This window comes from Lepisosteus oculatus, chromosome 9, assembly GCF_040954835.1.
Source record: "Lepisosteus oculatus isolate fLepOcu1 chromosome 9, fLepOcu1.hap2, whole genome shotgun sequence".
NCBI lineage: Eukaryota > Metazoa > Chordata > Actinopteri > Semionotiformes > Lepisosteidae > Lepisosteus > Lepisosteus oculatus.
In genome coordinates, this window is record NC_090704.1 from 18,307,496 (window position 1) to 18,330,403 (window position 22,908).

Sequence of the window (22,908 nt, forward strand, 5' to 3'; positions counted from 1 at the left end):
TTATTAAAAGTCTAAAGAGTATACAACTTAAATTCTTAAATGGAAAAAGATTGTCCTTCAGCAGTGATTGGGATTTGAAACCAGGCATTTTCTGGCGACAGCTCAAATACTGTACATGAGAGGTTAAGCTTTATTAGCTTCACCTGGCAGTGATTCCAGATACCATTATCATAACCACAGTATGATACGGTATGATGCCATATGACGTGTTGTAATGCGTCATGCCCACCGCCTTTTACTGCAACATATCTCGCTTGTTTTGAATGACTGCATCTGTATCATCAAAACACGTCAAATAATTTACATCGAAAACATAATAAGGGAGAGTACTTCTTCCTTCCTCAATTGGCTTTATGATCGTATTGTACAACTGTCATTTTGAGCTTTTTATCTAACTAGTAGTGTTGAAGTTTTTTCTTTGATGTGCTTTTAGCATTAGTCTTCACAAGCCAAGGTGGAGAGTGCAGGTAAAACAACTTTTTCAGAGACAGCTGAAAACAAAGAAGGCATTATATAAATGCCTAGACAATCTACGGAAGAAGGTTTAAGTCATACTTTGACTCGCACAACCTACTCTGTACATTCAAAACAAAAAATAAAATGATCGAGTAAGCATTCAAGCTCTGTGCTGTGGCAAGCCTAAATTTAGATACACAAAATTGCCTTAACAGTTCACATAAATATTTCCTATGCCTTTGTGCTATTGTGATTAACATGATTTCAGAATTGGGACGGGTTTTCATATTTTTTATTTTAATAATTAGTAATTCGATTGTGTCGAATATGCAGCCTACGTACTACTATACAGCGCACTAATACTTGAGTAGAGACAAGAGCTACTATGTAATTCTATACCATTCTATAGAAATGTGTCACGTAAGTGACCAATTGTATTTAAAAAATGTTATCTCCAGCAAATAGGGAAGTAAGAGAATGTGCATGATTTTGGAACAATGCCAATGTTCTAAGCACAGGAAAGCATAAAAATGCGTACTACAAATGCTGGCAATCTTGTGAGCACAGGAAAGCATGAAAGATAACTGAAAAATATTTAATATTTACTGTTCTAGGTTAATTTGAGAAAAATACACTGAGAGTCTCTGTGTTTCGTTGCCAAAATAAAAATAAAAACTTCTTTTAACTTCTGAGAATCCTGAAATGGAAACTGGGAAAAATGCTAGTTTGCGGACTGCTAAAGCAAGTAAGCTCCACACTGTGAAGAATTTTGTTTACCGTTGGCAAAAGAGCTGACACGTATTATGTGTGGAGAAAAAGCTGCTAAACAGCTCAACCTGCTGCCCCCTCTGAAAGACAGTCACTCACAGAGTTATTGATAGGGCAGATGATATCAAAAATACGCTTATAGAACGCGTTAAGATGAGCAGATGCTTTTCACTGCAATCAGATGAGTCTGTAGATGCCTTTGATTTGGCCAATTTGCTCGTTTATGTTAGACACAAGTTTGAGGGTATGTCCCATGAGGACTTTCTGCTCTGTAAGCCACTACCAACAAGAACTACAGGAGAGCACAGGAGATTTCAACTTCTGAATTAATTTATTGAAGAGAATGGCATCGACTGGATAAAATGTGTCAGAATTTGGACAGACACTGCTAGAGCGATGACAAGCCGACACAGTAGTGTACCGTAGTTGCATGCATTTGAGAGGTTGCTCCAGATTTTAAGTGGACGCACTGCAGCATCCACAGTGAGAACTTTGCCATCAAGAAAATGGCTGAGGATTTAAAATCTGTTAGACTCTGTTGGGAATTGTATCAAGGCTCGACCAATGAATTCATATCTGCTTTGCTCGACTAAACAGGCTCACCCCTTTCACTGAAATTATGCTTTTTATTGTTTATTTTTAATTGTTGTTGTTGTTCCTGTTGTCATTCTGTAAAGCACTTTGAGAAGCCACCTTTAAAGGTGCTATATCAAATAAAATGTATTATTATAATATTTATTATATGTGTATGTGAGTGTGAGGGGACATGCACACTCATGTTGGTCATTGAGATTTTCTGGGGTTCCTATGAGAAGATGACTTGTAGGTGGTACTTGGATGCTTTGGTTTGATCAATGGTGGTACTTGGTCCAAAAAATTTGCTCTAGTACTGTATATCTTAGATAGTATTGAAAGTAAACACAGTAAATAATAATAATAATAATAATTGCTTACACTTATATAGCTTTCTGGACACTCCATTCAAAGCACTTTACACCACCACCAATGTGCAGCATCCACCTGGATAATGTCACGGCAGCCATAGTGCACCAGAACTCTCACCACACATTAGCTATCAGTGGGGAGGAGAACAGAGTAATGAAGCCAGTTCATATATGAATTAATCGAGATAATCATAGATAAGATAAACATAAAGGTTTCCTTAGCTAATGTACCTGTAACTAATTGTATCGCTTGTACAGGTTTTTTAAAATAATTGATAGTAATGTCTACGCTACTACTCTCTTCTGTTCTGCTCTATATTTCAGTTTCTGTAATCATTAGTATTAGATAGATGTTACTAATAATACAAACTCTGCTACATGATATGACTGTGGGTGTAGGGAAATGTAGTAGAGGACTTGTACCCTAAAGTACCCTTCCATTGTGCAGCAGGTTGTACTAATTCTGTTGCATATTGTGTGTTGACTCTAGTGCAGTGCCATACACATCTCCCTAACACAGTGGATCTTAGACTTGCTGCTCCAGATGGTGCCTGACTGCTGTGATGAGAAAAAGCTGCAGCCATCCTCTGAGAAGGAGGCCAAAAATGTAGTTGCTATTAAGAGGCTGGAAGAAGACGCAATGTATCTTACACAGAAACTGGATCACTTTTCAAAATACTTAACAAGGTACAGCACAAGACAAAATTATTTTGAATTGTTTCACGCTTTTCAAGTTTCACTGCCTTACATGTTGGTTGCAAAAAATAGTGTTTGATATTGCACCGAGTAATACAGTGAGTCCTTAATGTATTAAGCCACTTATCTAACCAAGCAACATTTGTCATTTTCTTTAAAAAAATTTAGATTGAGATTATTGTATTTAATGCTTAAAAATGTTATATTCTGCAGTATCATTCACAATGTTGCAAGATCAAAGGTGGCCATCTTAGAAAATGTTTGATCCAGCTAGAAATACCATCACCTCTGGCAAAGCTCAGTCAGTTGTGTGTCAGTGCTTTGGCAGTTCCAGCCACAGCTAGGTAATCATTAAAATGAGTGACCTCCAGACTACAGGATTTAAAAGAAATCTTGACAGGAAGTAGTGATAGTATAGTCTTTCAGTCATATTTGCTCATGTCTGAAATATGTTTGCATTTTGAATTTATCGGAGTGGTATGACTGACACACTTATTAAACATGTAATTGTAAAGCACACTGAACTCTGCTGGAGATATTTCTAGATGATTTCTAGTATCTTCCTAAACAACACCTTAGTGTATTCTCTCCTACATGGGACACTTAACTAACATGCCTAAGTATGTTATGGATTGATCACATTAAATAGATGATCCCCACATGACTAATAATGAGCAAATAATAATCAAGTGTGAATGTCAGGAAGAGTTTTATTACAGTTATTCCTCTTCTAAATACTGTAGCATGTTAAAAGAAGGAACATTGTTTAAATATTCAATGACCTGACTGTCTTTGCAGTTCTTGTCAGGCTATTGTTGAAGAAGACCTGCAGAAGCATACGGCCGAGGACGAGCCAGTGGACGGATTGTATGAGCTCACCAAACTCCAGGTAGAGGTGATTGAAACTGCCAGAAAAATGTTGTGCTAGAAGGGTAAAGTCTTACAACACAGAAAAAATGTAAATACACAATTGAATGTTAAAAATGTGAAGCACCAAAGGTTTACAGAAGGTTTGTGCACTTTTTCTTCACTTTGTTCCGGACTTACAGAAACTGCAATTGTTCACATTGTCCTGTTTTTCTTATTTCTGGTTAATTAAAAATAAACAATAGTATTTTATCATAATCTCCCTATTACTGTTATTAAAATTACTGACCCTGTTGTTATGATTTTGTCTGCTGCATTTTTGTGACTTCATAGCAGGAGTGCTCAGAGTGGTTGGAGACATGTCAAATCCTGCTGTCAGAGATTAAAGGCTGCCCATTGGAGCAGCTGGCTCCCTCTACTCAGGTGGTCAGCTTTGTCACAGATCTACCCCCAGTGCAAGACAGTGAGGAATCAGTGGTGAGGTCTCCTCCTTGTGTATCCTTTGTCATTCCGTCAACCACATCTATAATGCAGAAGTTATTTCACATTCATATCCAATTTAAAACTGAGATACAAAGGAGATCAACTTAACATCACAAACATCTTAACAACTTACATTAAAAATAATTCTTATCATTAAGAATTATTTTGAAGCTTGAAGTCTCTGATTGCCACTCATAATTGTGAACCTTGCATTTTGTTTTTACTGACCCACTGAGAAACATTTTACAAAAACATGTTTTTCTGACACAGCTTTCCTATACTATACATGCTTGCAATATTTGTTCCATCTAGGTTGTGTTTGGCTTTACAGAATATTTGGATATCAGAACTTGAGCATGCAAAAATAGTTCTTGTCTATAGATGGCAGCATTAAACAGGGTTTCCTTTTGTAGAAAAGTAACAGCACTTTGTTCCATTAGGTGTCAATAGAAACAGATGAATCACTGATAACTGGGGGAAGCCGACAGACATCCCCCTGAGGTCTCAGGAAAGCTCCTTCATACTGTAGTTTCACCTACAGATGATTTGTTGTATACAGTATCTGTTATTAACAAATCAAGTCACCTACAAACATTTGAAAATGGAATATTCTATTAATATGAAGAACATAAGAACGTTGAGCTTAACCCCTGGCTGCTATTCCTATATTTCATAAAGTGCACCAATCTCTTTATGCACCTTTTGAAGTGTAACATAACAAAAAAACAATGCTTTGCTGTCCTTGATATGTTAAGGTATTCTTAAAAAATGTAACCTAGCACAAAACTCTGATAATGTTAATGTTTCTTATTAGCCATATACAATTTCTTGTATCAGGAATTCATCTTTTCACCAGCTTTTCTCTATGAAACACAGACAGGGAGAGAAGCTGGGGGTCAGAGCACAGGGTCAGCCATTATACAGCACCCCTGGAGCAGTTGGGGTTAAGGGCCTTGCTCAGGGACCCAACAGAGTAGGATTCCTCTGCCAGCCACAGGATTTGAACCAGCAACCTTCCAGTCACAGGCGCAGATCCTTAGACACAGAGCCACCACTCCACCTTTTTTCTTTCTAGAATCAAAATCAAGTATTTTATGCATACTTTTTGCTTACACTCTCTGAACATGGATATTCACATTTTTAAAGTGGTAACAAGCTAGGAATTTTATCTTTTTTCCTTCAGATTGTTTTCCACAAGGGTTGCTTGTGTGATACATTGTCAGGTTCACTAGCATCCCTCAAGGCTGACATCCTTCACGAGGTTCTTTAACCAAAAATTTACTTTGAATGAATGGTCTGAATGACCTGTGAATACGTCCTGTGTTCTCATCATAGCAATGATGTACATGATGAACTGGAGCTATTTAGGCTTACAAGGTCCTTCTCAGTGTCTGATTTCCTTCCAGGAGGCTGGAGCAAGCCCTGTTGAGTCAGTTGAGATCAGCAAGGAAACATCCTCCCTGAGGTTCATAGGTCATGATGGCAACATCCAAGAGAAGACTCTGAGGGAGTTGACAGTGCCCTTGAAGGAGGTGAATTTACTGCACATCTTATACATTTTCTCTTTTTTAGAGTTCAGAGAGATTTTCAGAGAAAATCCAATCTAGTCTATTACTACATGTTGTGATGAAAGAGAAAAACAGTATAGACAACATTATGATTTGTATTACTTTTCTTGTTCTGTAATGAAAAATATTTCCTGTTTTCAGCTACCAATATTAAGTGTAGTTTTCATTTTTATAATTACAGAGTGCACTGTTAGAGTGGAGATATCAGATTTGTTAAATTTGCTTTAATTAAATGGCTTTTCATATTTCACATATATTTCATATATAGTATTCCATGAAGGTTGATTTAATTCTAAAATAATACACAAAAGTTTTTTAAGCAAGTTTAAAAGCTCCAGACCTTTTGTAGCTTTCGTTGTGCAGTAGAATATCTGAGAACTTTAGAAGGTAAGATTGAAATAATTATTTGTTCTTAATGTAACCACTTGTCTTTGCATCTTTGTACTTAGTCTACTTAGTTCTATTTTTGTATTGAGTTAATGGATGACAGCTCCTTAATATCAGTGCAGAAGATGAATACATGTTTTCTGTGCAGGATGATGACGTGGTAGATCGTCCTGAGACTCCCAATGCACAAAGAGCATTTGAGGCTTTGGCTGCAGTGGACGTTTTACAGCGAGAGCTTTTGTGAGATACAAAAAAGTTCTGCATTTTTTCCTTCCTTTAGTTATGTAATTTTACCTGATATAGGTAATTCAATTATTAAAAGCAAGTGCAAGAGTATATAGATGCAGCCATTCAAAAACCCTGTACTGCACAAAATTAACCACAGTTCACTGCGTTGTGCTGCAGTGCGTGATTTGGCTGGCCAAAATGACTGACAGGGGCACTCGTGGTGCATTGGTTGTTAGTGATTATATGATTTAATCATATAATCTCTTTACTGTGCATGTTTTAATCCACTTAATATTGAATATTTATATTGAATTTTACAACTAAAGAGAAATTTTAGTTGCTGAGCATAAAAAGAAGAGGTGCATAACGCATCTGAAGGTCATAAATGATATTAATTTAGGAACATATAATGTAAATTGTGTATGGCTGGTATTGGTAGTTTAAATAAAAAATACACACCAGTATTCCACTTTCTTCCTAAACATGTTAAGCATCAAAGTCTTTCATTCGGTTACATACTGTGGTTATTTTGGAAAAGTTTTATGTGCTCCTTCTGACTATATTAAGTTTATATACTTCGTAAAAAGTTATAATGTTTTAACCATTTCTGTGAATACTTACACTTGTTATCACAGTAAAAAAATGCATACTTTTTAGAATTTGATTTATAGAGAATATATCGTGGAATCGCATATCTAAAGAAATTAATAACGATATAATTATATTCATAATTATCAAATCAAATCAAATTATCACAGTAGTACATTTTCTTTTTAAATATCTGCATCAGTTTAACTCATTCCCACATGATTATGTGTGTGGTGTAATGGCTTAGGCATGTGTCTTGCATGCTGGAGGTTGGGGGTTTGAACCCAGCTGTTACCATATGTTTTCTTTTTACAAATAAACATTTCTTTGAAAAAGTAAAATAGCAAATATTATGGACACTATATCCACATTTTTTATTTTTCTGAATATCACAACATGTTTGAAGCTAAGTGATTTATTAATAACTATGAATAATTTCAACTGCTACTGTACGGCCACTAGTATATACATTTATTTGTCCTGCATCAAAGTTTAACTCGTTCAGAGCACCCTACATTACAAACTCCAAGCATTTCATTTTGTCTATTGCTACAATATTGACAGCAATGTAGTTAAAAGGAACATGTTGAAATGGTTGATCGAGTTAACAGTCTGGGTGTGGTGAGTTTGGACTGTTTCCTGCCAGTCTTGGGCGAAAGGAACCTTTCTTTAATTAGAAGGTTTGCCTATTCTACTCACACATGAGAATATAGGGGGGAAAGAAAAAGTGCCCATGGTCATTTGTTTCACTGACAAAGTTGTGTTGTGTTAACAAAAACTATGCTTAACAGCCGCTTGTAAGAGCAAGGTGACTTTCTGCTATCTAAACCATTTTTTACAGCTTTTAAAGTCGCACAATGGTTGAGTTAGGCAGGAACACGTCATTGTATCTTATTTTCTATTTAATTTTTTTAAATAAATTAAAGGTAACCAGCAATCAAATGTCATGTTTTTTCTTAACACGCATTTTTCTATACTGTAGTTTGAGTCTTTGTGTAAGCTATAAGTTCTTTTTACTTCTTAATTAAACATTTGAAACACTTTAATTTTGTAAACGGAACACGCATTCCGTGCAGAAATTAAATCATGTTTGCTACAGGTGTTAAGCAGATTAGCAGTTTGCTGACAAAATAGCACACGTCGACATGACGTTTACATTAATTTTACACTTAAGTGTATGGAGGAGTGTCAGCTGTCAATGAGAGCAGCCCCCCACCCACCTTAGGCTGGTCAAAAGATTTTTTTAATATTTAAAAGAAATAAAAAATAAGATACAATGATGTTCATGCTTAACTAAGACATTGCATGACTTTAAAAGCTTAAAAGCTAAAAACAGGTTTAAATAGTTAATAACCACTTTTTATGCGCAAAAAACAGGTGATTTTTCTTCCTCATGATCAGCTTAGAATCTATGTGTACAATGTATGTTTTTTACTATAAGTAATCAATAATATTAAATTTAGCACTGTAATAAATTGTTGCACTTGTAAAAATATATTTTCATTGTTCAAATATACATTAAATCTGACTCAGAAAATAAGTTAAATACAAAATTAAAGAAAAAATAGGGTAAAATATAGTTCGAAATATTTTGCTAACATTGTTAACTGTTTATTAAAATAAAATGTATTAACTAAGGAATAGCATGGCACAGTTGTTAGCATGCTTTTTGTATGTTTTTTTTTCATAAATACAACAATAGTACCATATGCCTCAGTGGCTTTCAAAATTAAATAATGTATGCAAACCTGTGAACTAGAAAAATAACTAAGCTATCCATCCATTTCTTATGGTGGCGAAGTGGTTAGTGTTGCTGTCTTGATGCACTGGGGCCCTAGGCTCAATTCCTGCTGTCCTGAATGTGTGGAGTTTGCATGTTCTCTCTGGGTTCCATGTGTTTTCTCCATATGTGTGATATGATTTTCTCTTGCAGTCCAAAACATGCTGGTACTGTAGGTTAATTGGCCTATGGGAAAACCGGCCCTGTGTGTGCGTGCGTGCGTGCGTGCGTGCGTGTGTGTGTGTCTGTCCTGTGATGGACTGGTGTTATGTCCAGGGTGTATTCTGCCTTGCGTCTGTTGCTTGCTGAGATAGGATCCAAATCCTCTGTACTGGATAAAGGATTTAAAAAATGGATGGAAGTAAAGGAACTGTGTGGATGGAATTATACATAGTGTTTGAAACCCGCTTTGAGATGGCAGCATCTCACTGGGGATAAAATATTTTATAGTGCTGGCTTAAGGAAACAGCCTTTCCACCTCTCTTGCACATCAGTGTCATTTTCAGGTGACAACTCAAATGCTGTACATGAGGGTTTAAGCTTTATTAGCTCCACCTGACAGTTTTACAAGGTGCTTCCGGATACTATTATTTTAACATGCGGTATGATGTGTAATGATGTGCTACACCTACCACGTTTTGATGCAGCATAAAGTACTTTGCACATTTTGAATGGCTGGATCTGTATGTCAATTCAAATAGAATGGAAGAAACAAATATGACTACTCCTGATTAATTAAATATGTTTTTAAAAAACAGTCATCTGGTTAATCATGGTAGTTTGATTGGAATTAAGATTTAGATCATTTAAAGATGTAGTCACTGTTAAACATTTCTGCTATGGTGCCTTGAACCACAGGGTGACTCTTCAGCTTTGGTTTCTCTTTCACCTCACATAAAACTCACTTGTAGTTTAACACCTCTTGTTATTAAGATTTTTTTTCTAAACAAACACAAAATATGAAATGTTATGCTGGATTTTTCTTCAACAATGTGCACATAATGCACATCTTTTCCTAAACTTCTCTTTCCCTTTAGTGTTACCTTAATTATACTGGCATAGTACTGCATTGCTTTATTCAAACAATGTCGATTTATATTCTCTTTCATGAAGTAGTTACAAAATGGAGTAAGTATATGGAGTATATGTTACAAAAATGGAGTAAGTAGAACGCAGTATTTTCCCCTTGATACATTTGAGTCTGTCAGCTCTATTTGCTTAGTGAGCTGGCTGTACTTTGTTGTTGTTGTTCTAGGAGTGCAGAGGAGAGGGCTCAACGGGCAGAGAAGAAAGCCCTCAGCACAGAGGAGCAGCTGCGATCCGCATTGGAGAAGATCCAGAACCTGGAGCAGCAGCTTAAGGGCAGAACCAACCTCGAAGACATGGGTGAGCAGGATGGCACACTTCCTGGGCATTGCTTCATATTTTAAAATATAATACAGCACACTAACATGCTGATATGCTTTAAGGTTTTTTTTTGGATAGAAACATAAAATAAGAAGCAAAAGGTACTGTAGCTAACACTTGGAAAAATATCCAGAATGGTCAGAAATCATTATCTATAAATGAGTTAATAACCTGAATTTAGACAGCATTTATTCACTAAATAATTATATGAAGCATTTATAGACACTCCTTGGTACAAAAAGCATGTTACTCACTCATATTACTCATTGGTGCTTTCAATACAGGCTATCTTATCCTGTGTAGCTTATTTTTAAAATAAGCTTATAATTATTTTTAAAACAAGCTACAATAAATTGTACAAAGAAATATGTTTAAGGGTTGACTTTGCATGATTTGTTAATGGTCAAATGTCTAAACATTTTGATTAACTATAATCAATGTCACTTAACACTGGACTAATTAACACTGACACTAATGAGAGTCATGACCAGGATAGAACTGTGTTTTGCTATTCTGGTGTTTTTAGTCTTGTACTTGAATTTTACTCTGAAAAATACTTCCACTACTTGAATTTTGCACTTATCTGAGTGCTGCTTAAATTATAGCTGCTACCATGTTCCTGTCTCCAACAATTTGAGACATCTGTTGTCATTTGTCATGTGAGAAAAACACAGAAGTTCTTCAAACTGTTTTCCAGAAGACAATCATTTTGAAAACAGTAATAAAAGACAGAAAAACAATTTGGTAAGGTTTTTAAATAGGTTTTCTCTTCTAAGCCAGTATTTTGGAGATTAGCGATCTGGCATCTCTCCTTGAACATGATATACCCATCATACATTCATTCAGTGCACAACTGAAGACAAAGTTATGTTTTATGATTAATTTAAGATTCTGTATAAAACTCATGTTCTGTTTTTGAAAGGATTGTGAGAAAGAAGGAATAAAAAAATCTACTGTAATAATTTAGTCCATTATATTACTTATGCTCTATTTGCAATGTCTCGACTTGTTGGCACTTTTGGTTGGTACTTTTGGAACTTCCAAGAAAATTTGGAAACTAGTAAAATAGTAAAATATGTAAATGTAGGTTCCATTTTCTAAAGTAAAGTGCAATAATTAATACTATTCGTGATCCACACCTTAGCATTGTCCTTCTCAATCTGCACTCTAGCTGAAGGTTAAATATACTGTACCCACAGAATCATAAAAAACAAAAACACAGATGTATTTTTATTTGTTATTTGCAGGCACACAATAATGGATGCTGAAGATTAAAAAATCAAGTTTTGTAAAATAATCAAAAGACTTTCAATACAGGAAACTTTCTCTAGCTTTACAATACAGGATCACAGTTGTTTTTTATTAGTATTTTTCAAATTTATGTCTTCATGCCTTGGCTCACTAGCAGCAATTATTATACTGCACAGGGTGATTGTGAATATTCTGGCATGCTACTTTTACTTGCCTGCTCATCAATCCATTCATTTTTGTCATGCCGAAAGCTCTAAAGCTACTGACAGGGGATATAACGCAGATTGATGTCCCTTTCGCACACCTCTGTAAGTCTGCAAGCAGCTGAGCAACCACAGGAGTCACAATTTCCACAAGACCTGAAAGAAAGTTGTGTACCATCACCTGGCAAAACCCTGTCAAAGACAGCTAGTGACCCAGTGTTGAACTGACATCTAGGCCATATAACTCAACCTTCGCTCAAAGTGAACACCCTTACTGCTTAAGTCATTCAGGAGCCCCACAAATTGAATTTATTAGTTTCAGCATTCATTATGGATGAAATACGTGTATTAATAAGGAATGATAAAATAAAGCTGCATCATTATCTTTGAATTGACCTTATATTGGTGTAAAATGAAAAGTATCAGAAAAATGTAGTAATTCATTTCTAAACATAATATGATTACATTTTTAGATGAAAAGAAGGTGGTTCCCAGTAAAGTTCAACTTCCCAGGGAGGTGGTATCAGGCTGCTCTAAATCCACTCTGAAAATACCCAAGTCTGAGAAATCCTCCAAGAAGTCCTGAAATTCCACAAACATTTGGATTCCCAAAAGAGACATTCTTCAGAGCACAGCAGTCACTGGGAGTTACAACTATTGTGAAGAGTTCCATAGTAAGAATCCTTCAATGAATAATAAATATCTTTTAAGAATTACTAATATGTCACTGATGATGTTTTTACAGCAAAGAAACATTTCATGGGGCTAACCATCAATCTATCAAATACTTGTGTTTCAAATTAAAATGTGTGTTACGGCACAGAAAAGCTGAATTTCTAAAATGATGCATTATATGTCATCTGCTTCATTTCTACTTGTAAGTTATTTTTGAAACTTTATTATACCTCACACTCTGTTGTTTGTATGTAGCACAACTGCTACAGAATAATCAATTTAAGACAATATTAATGACAATTCATTTCTTTGTGAAGTTTAATACTTTTTTGTTGAGTAGCAGTCAGGGATCTAGACTCTAATGGTTGTAGGTTTAAATGGGTGGGCTGCTATTTTTTTACCCTAAAGTAAGGTACTTCATTCAAATTCTTCAGTACATGCCCTGTTGTGTGAATGGTTACCCTTGTGGTTGTCATTGTGAATGAGAATTTGTTCTCAATTCACTTACCTGGTTGAATAAAGAACTTTAAAAAAAAAACTTAAAAATCTTTTATTGAATAAGGATCTTAAAAAACACCTAGTTTTGTGAAGAAGGAGAATTGAGTAATATAGGAATTATTCAGTTTTCTTTAATGTTAAGCATAATCTTCAATTCACACACAGGAACCAGTTACTTTTAATGTGTTTTGGTGATACAATTTGAACTTTCAAATGTTATTATATGTCCCATAAACTTAAAATATTGTTCCAGTCTACTTTACTTGCATATTAGCATTCCTGTTATTAGCCTAATCTGTTTTATAGTGAACAGAGGATATTGTGTATGATTCAAGTATTTAGAATCCTAATACCTGTTGACCACGTCACCCCAAGTAATTACTTCAAACTCCTTACAGAAATGGAAACCTGAGGACACAATTAGAATCTAATTCAGATTCTTTGGGATCCTTCAGAAACGTCCTGGATGGGCCAATCAGTATAGGCACTCACTCGGAGTACAAAGTACTCCATTTAACTTGTTTGAGTGACCAGAGTTCCCAGATAGTATCACACAATTAGCTGCATGTATTACTTATGCTTTGTAATGGGCCAGGCCACTGCAGGATGGCAGTGACATCAGTGAAAGAGACTACTTCTCCAGCCTGTGCTAACTCTCCTATCAAAAGCTGTAAAGCTTACGATATGTCAAATTACAATTTTTTACAATTACGGTTTTGCAGATGAGCATATCAGAGAAGCATGTCTGCATACCCCATTCTGTCCTAAGTAGATACAGCAGCTGTAGCAAATAAGCCAAATCTTAATAACAATTCACTATTCTGAAGTCTGTGACTTAATAACTGTGACTTGATAATAAAAAAAATCCTTGTTGTGATTTGTCAATTGATAAGACATTAGAAATTAGTTAAAATGTATGTGTAAAATAGATGTATCTCTTTGGCAACCTTTGTAATTCCATTTCTATGCTTTTATTCAGTTCTCAGTTATGAAATGCTACCGTTAAAAGTCTATAATGAAATTTAAGGTGACAAAATCCTATCTTTGCAGTGTCCCTTTTTTGCTGTTTCACTTCAATACATCCATTGTAGACTATGGAGATTAGCTTGTAGGAATGTTCCTCAGTGTTATACTGTAATATTGCACCACTCTGATAAAGTTAGAAATAAATAGTAAACTGGGGCATCAACAAGTATTTAGAGCATAGGTGAGTCTTTCTGGGGCTCCTTCTTTGACAGATCCTCTGTGAGACTCGGTTTGCCTGAGTTGCCCAGCAGGGTGCTGTGGCCTGCCAGACTGAGGAGGTCAGAGGGCAGTGGCAAAATGATTGTGGATTTTTCACTCGCAAAACTGTGGAGGATCTGAAGGTAGCGCAGGTGAACAGCAGTCGGAGAGCCAGAGAGAATCTCTGCTGATGCCTTCAGGGCCTCACAGACAGCCTTCTCACCTTCTGCAGCAATCACCTGAGCACAAGGAGCAGAGACACTCACTATGCAGATATGGTCTATGTTTTTGTTTTTATTTGTAAAATGATTTGATTTAATCAATTTAAACAATTTTAACAAGACTAAGAATAACTAAGAAACAGAAAATACATAAAAAACACTCAGACAAAGAACAAACATCCAAAACCTGCATATGCTTTTTTAAAGTTTTCTTGTTGAGATAAGAATAGAGTCAAAATCTGTGATAAATCTATGCTTAAAGTAATCACCGAATGATTAGATATGGAAAACAATTAGGAATATGTACAGTACAATGCTCAGACTTTTTTCAGAACATTCAAGAAAGGGACTTCAGATCCTATGGAAGCCCTCCAAGGAGTGTTATAGAAACTCTTTGCTATAGAATGCTATAAAACACTGGCTTGTACAATTTAGTTTTTGAGTAATGAAGTCAATGTGTGAACTTTGTTGTATGATCTCATGTCTAATATTAAAATACATATATATTAATATTAAAAGAGAATATTGCTCAAACTATCTTCCCAAACCTAATTAGAAATTTCAATATTAAGTTTTTTATACCAAGCATCATAATTAACAGACACTTATATATGCCTAGAAAAAAAGGTAATAAAAACTGTGATATTAAATGTCTGGAGTTGGAAGGTTGTTCCTCAAGATTATAGAACAAGTAGGCCCGTTGGAGATTTTCAAATTGAGGCACATTTTGTGTATGTCTGACCTATAAATAATGAAAAACGTGATTGTGAGGGCCAAGTTTGTTATTTTACTTGTTAAATTACTCAAACTGTTCATTTTACATTCAATTTTACAAAAAAGCATAACAGTATAACAAAAAAGCATAACAGGGAGAGATTTACGTGTTGGCTTGTGTTTCTATGTCTAAACACATGGGAGTTTTTCTGTTTACAGTATGCCAGATGCTGTACTGTATATTGGCAAAGCCAGTTTTATATGTCAATGTCATATGTCATGGCACTTGCAAAAATATTGAAAAAAGACATGAAGACCTAAACCTCCAGCATTCTTTTTTTGCAGATGAGCTTTGGAAATACAAAGAATTATATAATTCCAGACTTTAAAATAAGAATGTATGAAAAACAGGTATCATTTATAGCATTTATGTGCCCAGTCAAAGAGAGTGGCAGAGCACTCAAGCTAACAACATTTTGTTTTAACTTTCCAACCATTACAGAGTAGTTAAGTTTGAACCTCAACTTTGGATTCTCTGAAAGGCATGAATATACTTTTTTCCCAATTAATTAGGGCACATTGTCAGGATACAGTGATATACAGGTTACGTTTTTGTTTTTTAAAGCAGGCATAGAATTCAAAGCTCAGATTTATTGCCCATTTATGGAATTATGTGTCCCATCTACTTTTAAGAGCACTAATTTAAAAAGTATCTCTCCTGTGTCTTTGAAATGTTGATTAAAAAAAAAACATCCATAGGGATTGTTTGCATGTGCAAATCCACATATTGATTTCTTAACATTTTGAAGGGTTATTGAGAAAAAAAACTAGTTTTCTGTCTTTTCACTTTAAATTAAGGTTCACAGTCTGAAATGACAGGTTGATTGTGAGATTTGCCTTGGATTTATTTTATCTTTTGGTTGGGCAGTCGTATTAAATATTTTATGGAAATGTTTCATATTATGCAGTTTAGTCTACAAGGAATGAGCCCTGTGGAGCTTTTCTATAGACCAGGTGCTGTCCATCCCTAGTCCTGGACATTTCTAATTCATCAGCTTTTGTTAGTCGCCATCAAATCACGGATTTCTAAAGATATGGAACAATTCCTTTGTGAGCAATTAAACAGGTGATTTGTTAAATTGTGTAATTTAGAGATATTTAAGAGTACTAAGTACTACAGTATATACCCCTCAATTACCAGAGCTCTCTTAATTGAACAGATTACTTATTTGATTCATAAATAGCTTGCAGGTGTTTGTAATCTTAGAACCAGGTGACCTAAAGTCTACCTGAATTGGGGTTCTCCAGGACCAGTGTTGGAGACACATGCTACAATATATATAATCCCTAATGACTCTGTTGGCAACAATTCCTCAGGATCCCAGCCATCCTAGCCACAAACTGTTTCTCCCCCAGCACTCTGGCAAGCAGTACCACACCATTAACATTTTGACCACTAGGCTTAAGAACAGCTTTTATAATATGACAGTGTGCATCTTTAATAGTTTACTGTTTTGTCTACTGTACTGTGCATGTCCTGAGACATAAGAGTTCCTGTTTACCTACAGTATGTTCCTACGATAAGAGTTCCTATGTACATGTACATATTGCAATTAATCCTCAAAGGACTCAAAGGAAGTAAAGGTTTATTCCATGCTGAAAAGAGAAGAAAAAAAACCAACGTTTTGGCTGTGGAGTCTTCTTCGGGTGTGTACGTCCTCTACTACTCTATTCTTATGCAAACTCTAAACAGAATTCCACCCAAAATCACAAAAGGATTTTTTACATAACTTATGTGAAAAAGGACTAGCCGGTTCTTGAGTTACATTTGAAATAAATAACTAAGGCTGTATTGTATAAGTAAAATGGAAAAAAATATGAAAGTTATAGTGAAAAGTGTATTATTTTAGAGATTTCTTCACAGACCTAATGGTTTTTCTGTTAACTGCTCTTGGTTTCCCGCAACCCTGAAATGGCTTAATATTCTTGTAGTTTCTTTTTTGTTTTCAAGACATTAGATTTACTTTTGCAAGGTCTAATCTTTTTGCAGTGAGAATGTCTTTAAATATTTGTATTTATTTAATTGAATTTGCTCTCATTTCAATTTTGCTCTCATTTTCACAATCATTTGCTTTTGCTGTTAGAAAACTTTCTAGATTTCATCTTGATATATTTCTTCTAACTTAAGAGGCAGGCCCAAAAAGTAAACTCAAAAGGTTGAAACAAAGGCTATACAGTACATTCACATTTCTTGTTTTCACAACTAATGTAAAATTGAGCATCTGTCACCACTTGTCCCAATACTTATGTCCACCTGAAATGGGGGGATTAAACACAACAACTAACATGGTGTTAACATAGCTAAACATAATACACCAAAACAAAAGCTAAAATGATATACTTCATAGTAACCTTTTGATCTGAAAGACAAATTTCAATAGTATACAGCACAAATAACAAATTTCACTTCACTGTCCCAATACTTATTACCATTGCTTTATTATAGTTTTGGCAGATTAAAGAATTAGGTAGGCATAGACTTTTTATATAGGTAGCTGTGTCAGCATGCATAGGCTGCAAAGGAACAAGTTAAGGTTTATTCCATGCTGAATAAACCTTTCTTTTTTATTATTTTCAGCATAGAATAAGTCCTGTTCCTTCAAATATTTTTTTGGCTAAATTATTTCACCAAATGGGCTAGATAGGCCAAATGGTTGCCTTTTGTGTGTTCTTATTTTTGTACTTGTTAATGCAGGAAAATGGTTCCCATATCTTAAATTATCCTGTTAGATTTACAAAGAAAAAAAGGCTTCTGACCTTGATCTGTGCCTGTCTCTTTGCCTCTGCTTCTGTAGAAAAGGTGTGTTGTATCTCAGCTGGTAGAGAGAGATCATCTCTGAAACACAGGAAACCCATTGTTGAATGACATGGCTAAACAGCTGCTAACTGCTACAGTCATAGCCACAATGGCTGGATATAAAGAAGGCACATTGCAGAATTCTGAGCATTTTGATAAAGAAAGAATAATCTTGGATCCTGGGTTTTATTCCAGCAGAGGGCAGCTTCTGTGTGGAGACAGAATATTGTCTGTGCACGTTGTTGTAAGGGTGCTCAGGTGCCCACACTCTGCCCAAGACATGCTGTCCAGGTATACTGGCTTCTCTAAATTGCTCCCCCCAATATGCAAGCATAAGTAATATTTTGCTCTTGGATGGACAGGCGACCAAGATGTCATTTCTTTAGCCATTACTGCCTTTTCCTCAGCCATGCCAGTTAATTCAAAAGTATTAAGTACAGTATCCCTTGTATTCACTGGCTCATTTTTGACGTTTTAGAATTTGACTGAGCTTTAATCATTGCACAAAATACACATTTAGCATTTAGTTAATTGCTTTTACAGTACATCACTTACATTTCAATTCTCTCCACTTTGATTCCCCACTGGCAAGTGACAGCATCCAGTGCCACCTATAGAAAATATAAAACTCAGCTTCAGGAGGATTTACTGTAAACAGCCTGGATTTTATACATCACAGCAGCCAAGAGCAAATATTGCAACCACAACCACTTTGTTCTCCTACCTTGATTTCCTGGGCGATGCTCCTTCTGTGTATTAGAATGTGTGTGAGGCTATGGTGGGCTAGAATGTCTTTGACTGTGGTTTGGACAAGGACCTGAACCATATTGGAGATTCCAGTCACTACAGTGAAGCAGAGAGAGACATTCTCCACACGGTAATAGCATACTGCACTTAACTCCATCGTCACCATGTCTTTGGTCAAAATCTGTGAATAAAACATTGGACAGAACTCTAACACCATGCAGTTGGTTTGCCGGTAATGTTGAACAATACATATAAAAGTAAATATGCATGACCCTACAGTGCTGTAAAAATAATTACCTAGAGATAATACAGTTAATATTGTGAGCTTTATGGTAACAACTAATTCATATCCATCATGTAATTAAATAAAAAACTTAAATTTATTTAATTAAACTTAATTATATTTAATTAATTGAACTTAAATTAAACATAAAATACATTTTATAGTTATGTGGAATAACATACTTTTGGCACATTGAATTAAGTAGTTCTGTTTGAGATTAAAAATGGGCAGATACAAGGTAAATTAAATTCAGTAAATGTTATGTTATGTTATAAGTAAAAGCAATGTTATGTTATGTTATGTTTTGTTTTGAGAGAGAGAGACCGTAATTGTATAATGTAATGTAGGGAAGCATGAAATGTGCAGTAGATAAAACAAGTAATATGCTGAAGCACTAAGAAGGCAAACAGGATGCCTGGGTACACAGCAAAGGACAGAATACCAGACAAGACACATCATGATTAAGATGTATGGTGCCCTACTCAGCCTATTTGGAATTCTGCCTCCATCTGTGAGTTCAACATAAAGAGGAATCTTTACAGACAATCCACAGTAGAGCAACCAGATGTATTTCAAGGCTCAAAGGTATCAGGACATATAAAAAAAAACTGAAATGAATATCTTCGGCTTTACATGATAAAAGGAGATATTTATTTTTCAATTTAAATGGATGAATTAATGCTGCCATGCTATTCCTAGATATTGTAACATTAAAAGTCAAGGCATTAACAGCATTTTCTTCACTTTTAGTAGAACCCTACAGTACATCTCCATATTCTCCCCTGTATGCAGTCGCAGGGTTTGTAGCTACATATGAAGTAATTGTTGAGTTGAATTGGGTGGATATCACAAAATATAACTGGGCACAGTAGTGCCAAACTTCATTTTGCAGGTTAATATTTCTAGCTTCCTTTTAAAAATCATCTTGTTACTGAAACCTGGCAGACAACGAGCACAAGACCTACTGTATGCCGGTCTAGCACAGGACACACACAGATGGACTCACACATACTGTATACTGTAAGCGGTGCATTTCAGAGAAATGGATCAAACTAGACAGCAGTACTTAGTGACAGCCCTTGTGGCTATGGGGAGAATATTCAAACTTCACACAGAAGCTCAGCATCAAACCCAGCATTAAAGAGCTGTGAAACAGCAACAAGAACCATCATGTAATTTTCTACTTTGATGTTCTCATCATTTATGAATATTCCTTACGCTCTATTCCCTGCGATGGGCTGGCAGCCCAGCCAGGGAGTACCCTGCCTTGCACCCCTTGCTTGCCAGGATGGGCTCCAGCTCCCCCACAACACTGAACTGGATGAAGCTAGAAAGTTAGAAGCTAGGAAGTTTGAAAATGCATGCATGAATGTTAGTCTTCACATTTACTAAAAGTAAGAAATAATTTCTTAAACAGTGCAGGAAATGTAATTACCTTATGAGATGGTATCACCAACATGTTGATTCGAATATCAACCTTCTGATAAACATCCAAGAATGGGAGATAGAAGAAGAGACCTGATTCCAAAACGGTGAGACAAGGGTATAGATATAAAAGCAAGGGAACTTTTCACCACAGGTCTCTACAGAATACATTTACATGTGGATCTGGCTTTTAATAATTCATTACTGTGAATCTCTTGAGATGTTTGTTCAGTATAAATAAATTTAATATAGTTAAATAATTTACAGTTACCATGTGTTTCAGTTCATACAATTCACGTATGCAATTCAAGAAAGTTGAATCTCTCCAGCACTTTTATTTGTCTCAAGTTGTGAAGAATATGTATTACGTAAATCGCAGAAACTGAATGATGAAATTATAAATTCACTATATTTGTCATTCACTATCTTTTCAAGGCCGTGCACACAGGATATCAAACAAATTGTTTTGTTCTCAATATTAAAAGAGAAATATGCAAAAGACAAAAAAAAATAATTTAAGTGTTTAAGATCGCAAAAGAACCAGAACTTCAGATTTGTTATGAAGTTTACCTGGTCCCCTGGCCTTCCCTGGCATCAGGTGGCCTAACCTGAATACCACAGCTCGCTCATGTTCCTTCACGATCTGTACAATCAGCAGAGCACAAAATTATTTCAAACAACATGCCGCGTCTTCTGCTCAGAAATGCATTTAACACCAGGATTGGTCAGTATGAGGCTGTAGTTAAAGTTATAGTTGCAGTTTATACTGGCTTTCAACATGAAAGCCTAGAAGGAGTGCATTCTGCGTTCAAAAGTAGATTCTCACCTTTACACAGAACCACACAGAGAATGGAAAGAACAGGATGATCACAATTAAGGCCACTCCAGTTAGAATCCACTCACAGATACCAAGGGTCTTGCTTTTGAGAGCTGTGGGATGAGTCAAAGTGGATAAACAGTAAACAGTGGAAGCTGTAAACAAACCAAAGGTCTATAATGAGCAAGCTTTAATGAGCAGCAAGCATGTCCTCTCAGGTGATGAAAAGTGGGGCAGTTCTAGCAAAGTACCACTACATTATCAAGAGGAATAAGATATTTCTAATTTGGTGTTTTCCACTTGTTTTCTGATTTCCTGTAGAACATTGTAGATTGTTTTCTGGAGGCACTGATATCCAACTCAGCTCTTCTCATTATTCCCTGGAGTATCTGAGTGTTCTGACTGCAGGGCAAACCCACCCTCATGATTTGATTATTATTTTTATTTCATATTAAGAATTAATAATATTGTTTTCTAATATTATTTTAGGTCATCATGGCACTGTACAGTTATAGTAGGTCTATATGTATGGCAAAAAGAGCAAAAGTAATAACTGAATCTAAGTTGATAATTTAATTAAAGTTTAATAAATTCACATTGCTCAATAAGCTCACCTTCCTCATGAACCTCACTCTCCAGAAGTCCCACTAAATCCTCAGGAATCTCTTCCTGTTCAATGTGTGCCACGCTGTCCACGTTCACCACTGTGGAGACTGCTTTATTGTTTTCCACCTCTGGGGCGCCCCTCAGCACCTTTGGCTCAGAGCTCTTCTGGGTCCCACTCTCCAGGGGGCCTTTTCTGCTAGCCCTCTGCCGGCTTTCCCTGGACTGGGAGGTAGAAGGAGAATCCTTTCCTCTTCTTCCGGAACGGGAAACACTTCTTGACCTCCTCTCCATCTTGCTGTGAGGCTTACGAGCCAAGAGCATATGGAGAACCATTGGAAATGAGCAGGGGGCTAGGACTATTTGTATCTCAGGGGTGGGGTTTCCAAACTCCTCTGGGTGCAATCATAGAAAAAGGAGGTGGGTCATTGCCTTGTGTTTTTATTTGTGTACTACAGGAAGGCTGAACAAATAAACATGTTTTTGGAGTTTCATAAAAGTTAAGAATGAACATCCCATATTCTTAAAACATATCCAGCTAGTAGAGCCCTTTACAAATACATTCTTACCTGGGTTGGACTTTGCTTTTATGAGCTCCACTGCACTATCATGCTGCTGATCAACATTTTAAATACTGTGTTATTTTTACACTGGTTTTTGTGACATAGACCTCTTTTTGCAAAAAATCTTCATTGTTTCACCTTTTCTGGCTGGATACTGTATCTGCATAAAAACTGCTTATGCAAAAAAACTGAAACACAATATGTTGGAACTGTATTTTGTCTTCTTATAAACTCCAGTAGCATTATCAAGTTTGAATCAAATAGAACAGGTCTATATTAGTTTATAAACAGAACAGAAACTTAAGAAGCATGTTGCTGTGAAGTAATCTTGCCTAAAGCTGAATACCAAGTATTGTACCTCTCCAAAACTACTTTTTACTTAAATGAACCTAGAATAGGCGGTATTTTTTAATAAGGAGGATTTCAGCAACACCCAATTGACTTTTACTAAAGAAAATATCTATTATATTTTACTTTGATTTAGGAAAGTTAGGGCGTATCCGTGAGGAATGTGCAGAGTCAAGATCTTTCTCCGTGGAAAATGCCTATGTCAGGACACTTTGTTTTCCTAGAGTTAGCTGGTACTCAATAGCATCATCCCTTTGCAAATTTTTAATTAAACCTGCAGCTGAACTTTGAACTCTTCCTGCCTCCA

At 35.8% G+C, this 22,908-nt stretch overlaps 2 protein-coding genes across 8 annotated transcripts in view; one reads left to right on the forward strand and one right to left on the reverse strand.

The window, feature by feature from the left end:
- The window catches only part of axdnd1 (axonemal dynein light chain domain containing 1), a 55,970-nt gene extending 43,628 nt beyond the window's left edge, over positions 1-12,342 (forward strand). For 2 of the 5 annotated variants that reach the window (XM_015355819.2, XM_015355815.2), the window contains exons 19-25: positions 2,659-2,855; positions 3,663-3,759; positions 4,065-4,208; positions 5,621-5,746; positions 6,318-6,409; positions 10,021-10,151; positions 12,100-12,342. In XM_015355819.2, the coding sequence (XP_015211305.2) occupies positions 2,659-2,855; positions 3,663-3,759; positions 4,065-4,208; positions 5,621-5,746; positions 6,318-6,409; positions 10,021-10,151; positions 12,100-12,212 (900 nt within the window). In that variant the 3' untranslated portion in view covers positions 12,213-12,342. The remainder of the gene's footprint in view (positions 1-2,658; positions 2,856-3,662; positions 3,760-4,064; positions 4,209-5,620; positions 5,747-6,317; positions 6,410-10,020; positions 10,152-12,099) is intronic. The other 3 variants (XM_015355818.2, XM_015355820.2, XM_015355821.2) reach the window with 3 other exon arrangements.
- Positions 11,390-22,047, reverse strand: nphs2 (NPHS2 stomatin family member, podocin). 3 transcript variants are annotated; one of them, XM_015355822.2, is made up of 8 exons: positions 21,702-22,044; positions 21,097-21,242; positions 20,841-20,913; positions 20,281-20,363; positions 18,540-18,743; positions 18,371-18,426; positions 17,776-17,854; positions 11,390-14,262 (listed from the first exon to the last, which is right to left on the reverse strand). In XM_015355822.2, the coding sequence occupies exons 1-8, from the start codon at positions 22,024-22,026 to the stop codon at positions 13,996-13,998; spliced, it is 1,233 nt and encodes a 410-aa protein (XP_015211308.2). In that variant the 5' UTR covers positions 22,027-22,044; the 3' UTR covers positions 11,390-13,995. The 3 variants fall into 3 exon arrangements, with proteins under 3 accessions (XP_015211308.2, XP_006635083.3, XP_015211309.2); XM_006635020.3 differs by having other exon boundaries at positions 21,097-21,200; positions 21,702-22,038; XM_015355823.2 differs by lacking the exon at positions 18,540-18,743 and having other exon boundaries at positions 21,702-22,047.
- Positions 22,048-22,908: the final 861 nt, after the last annotated feature.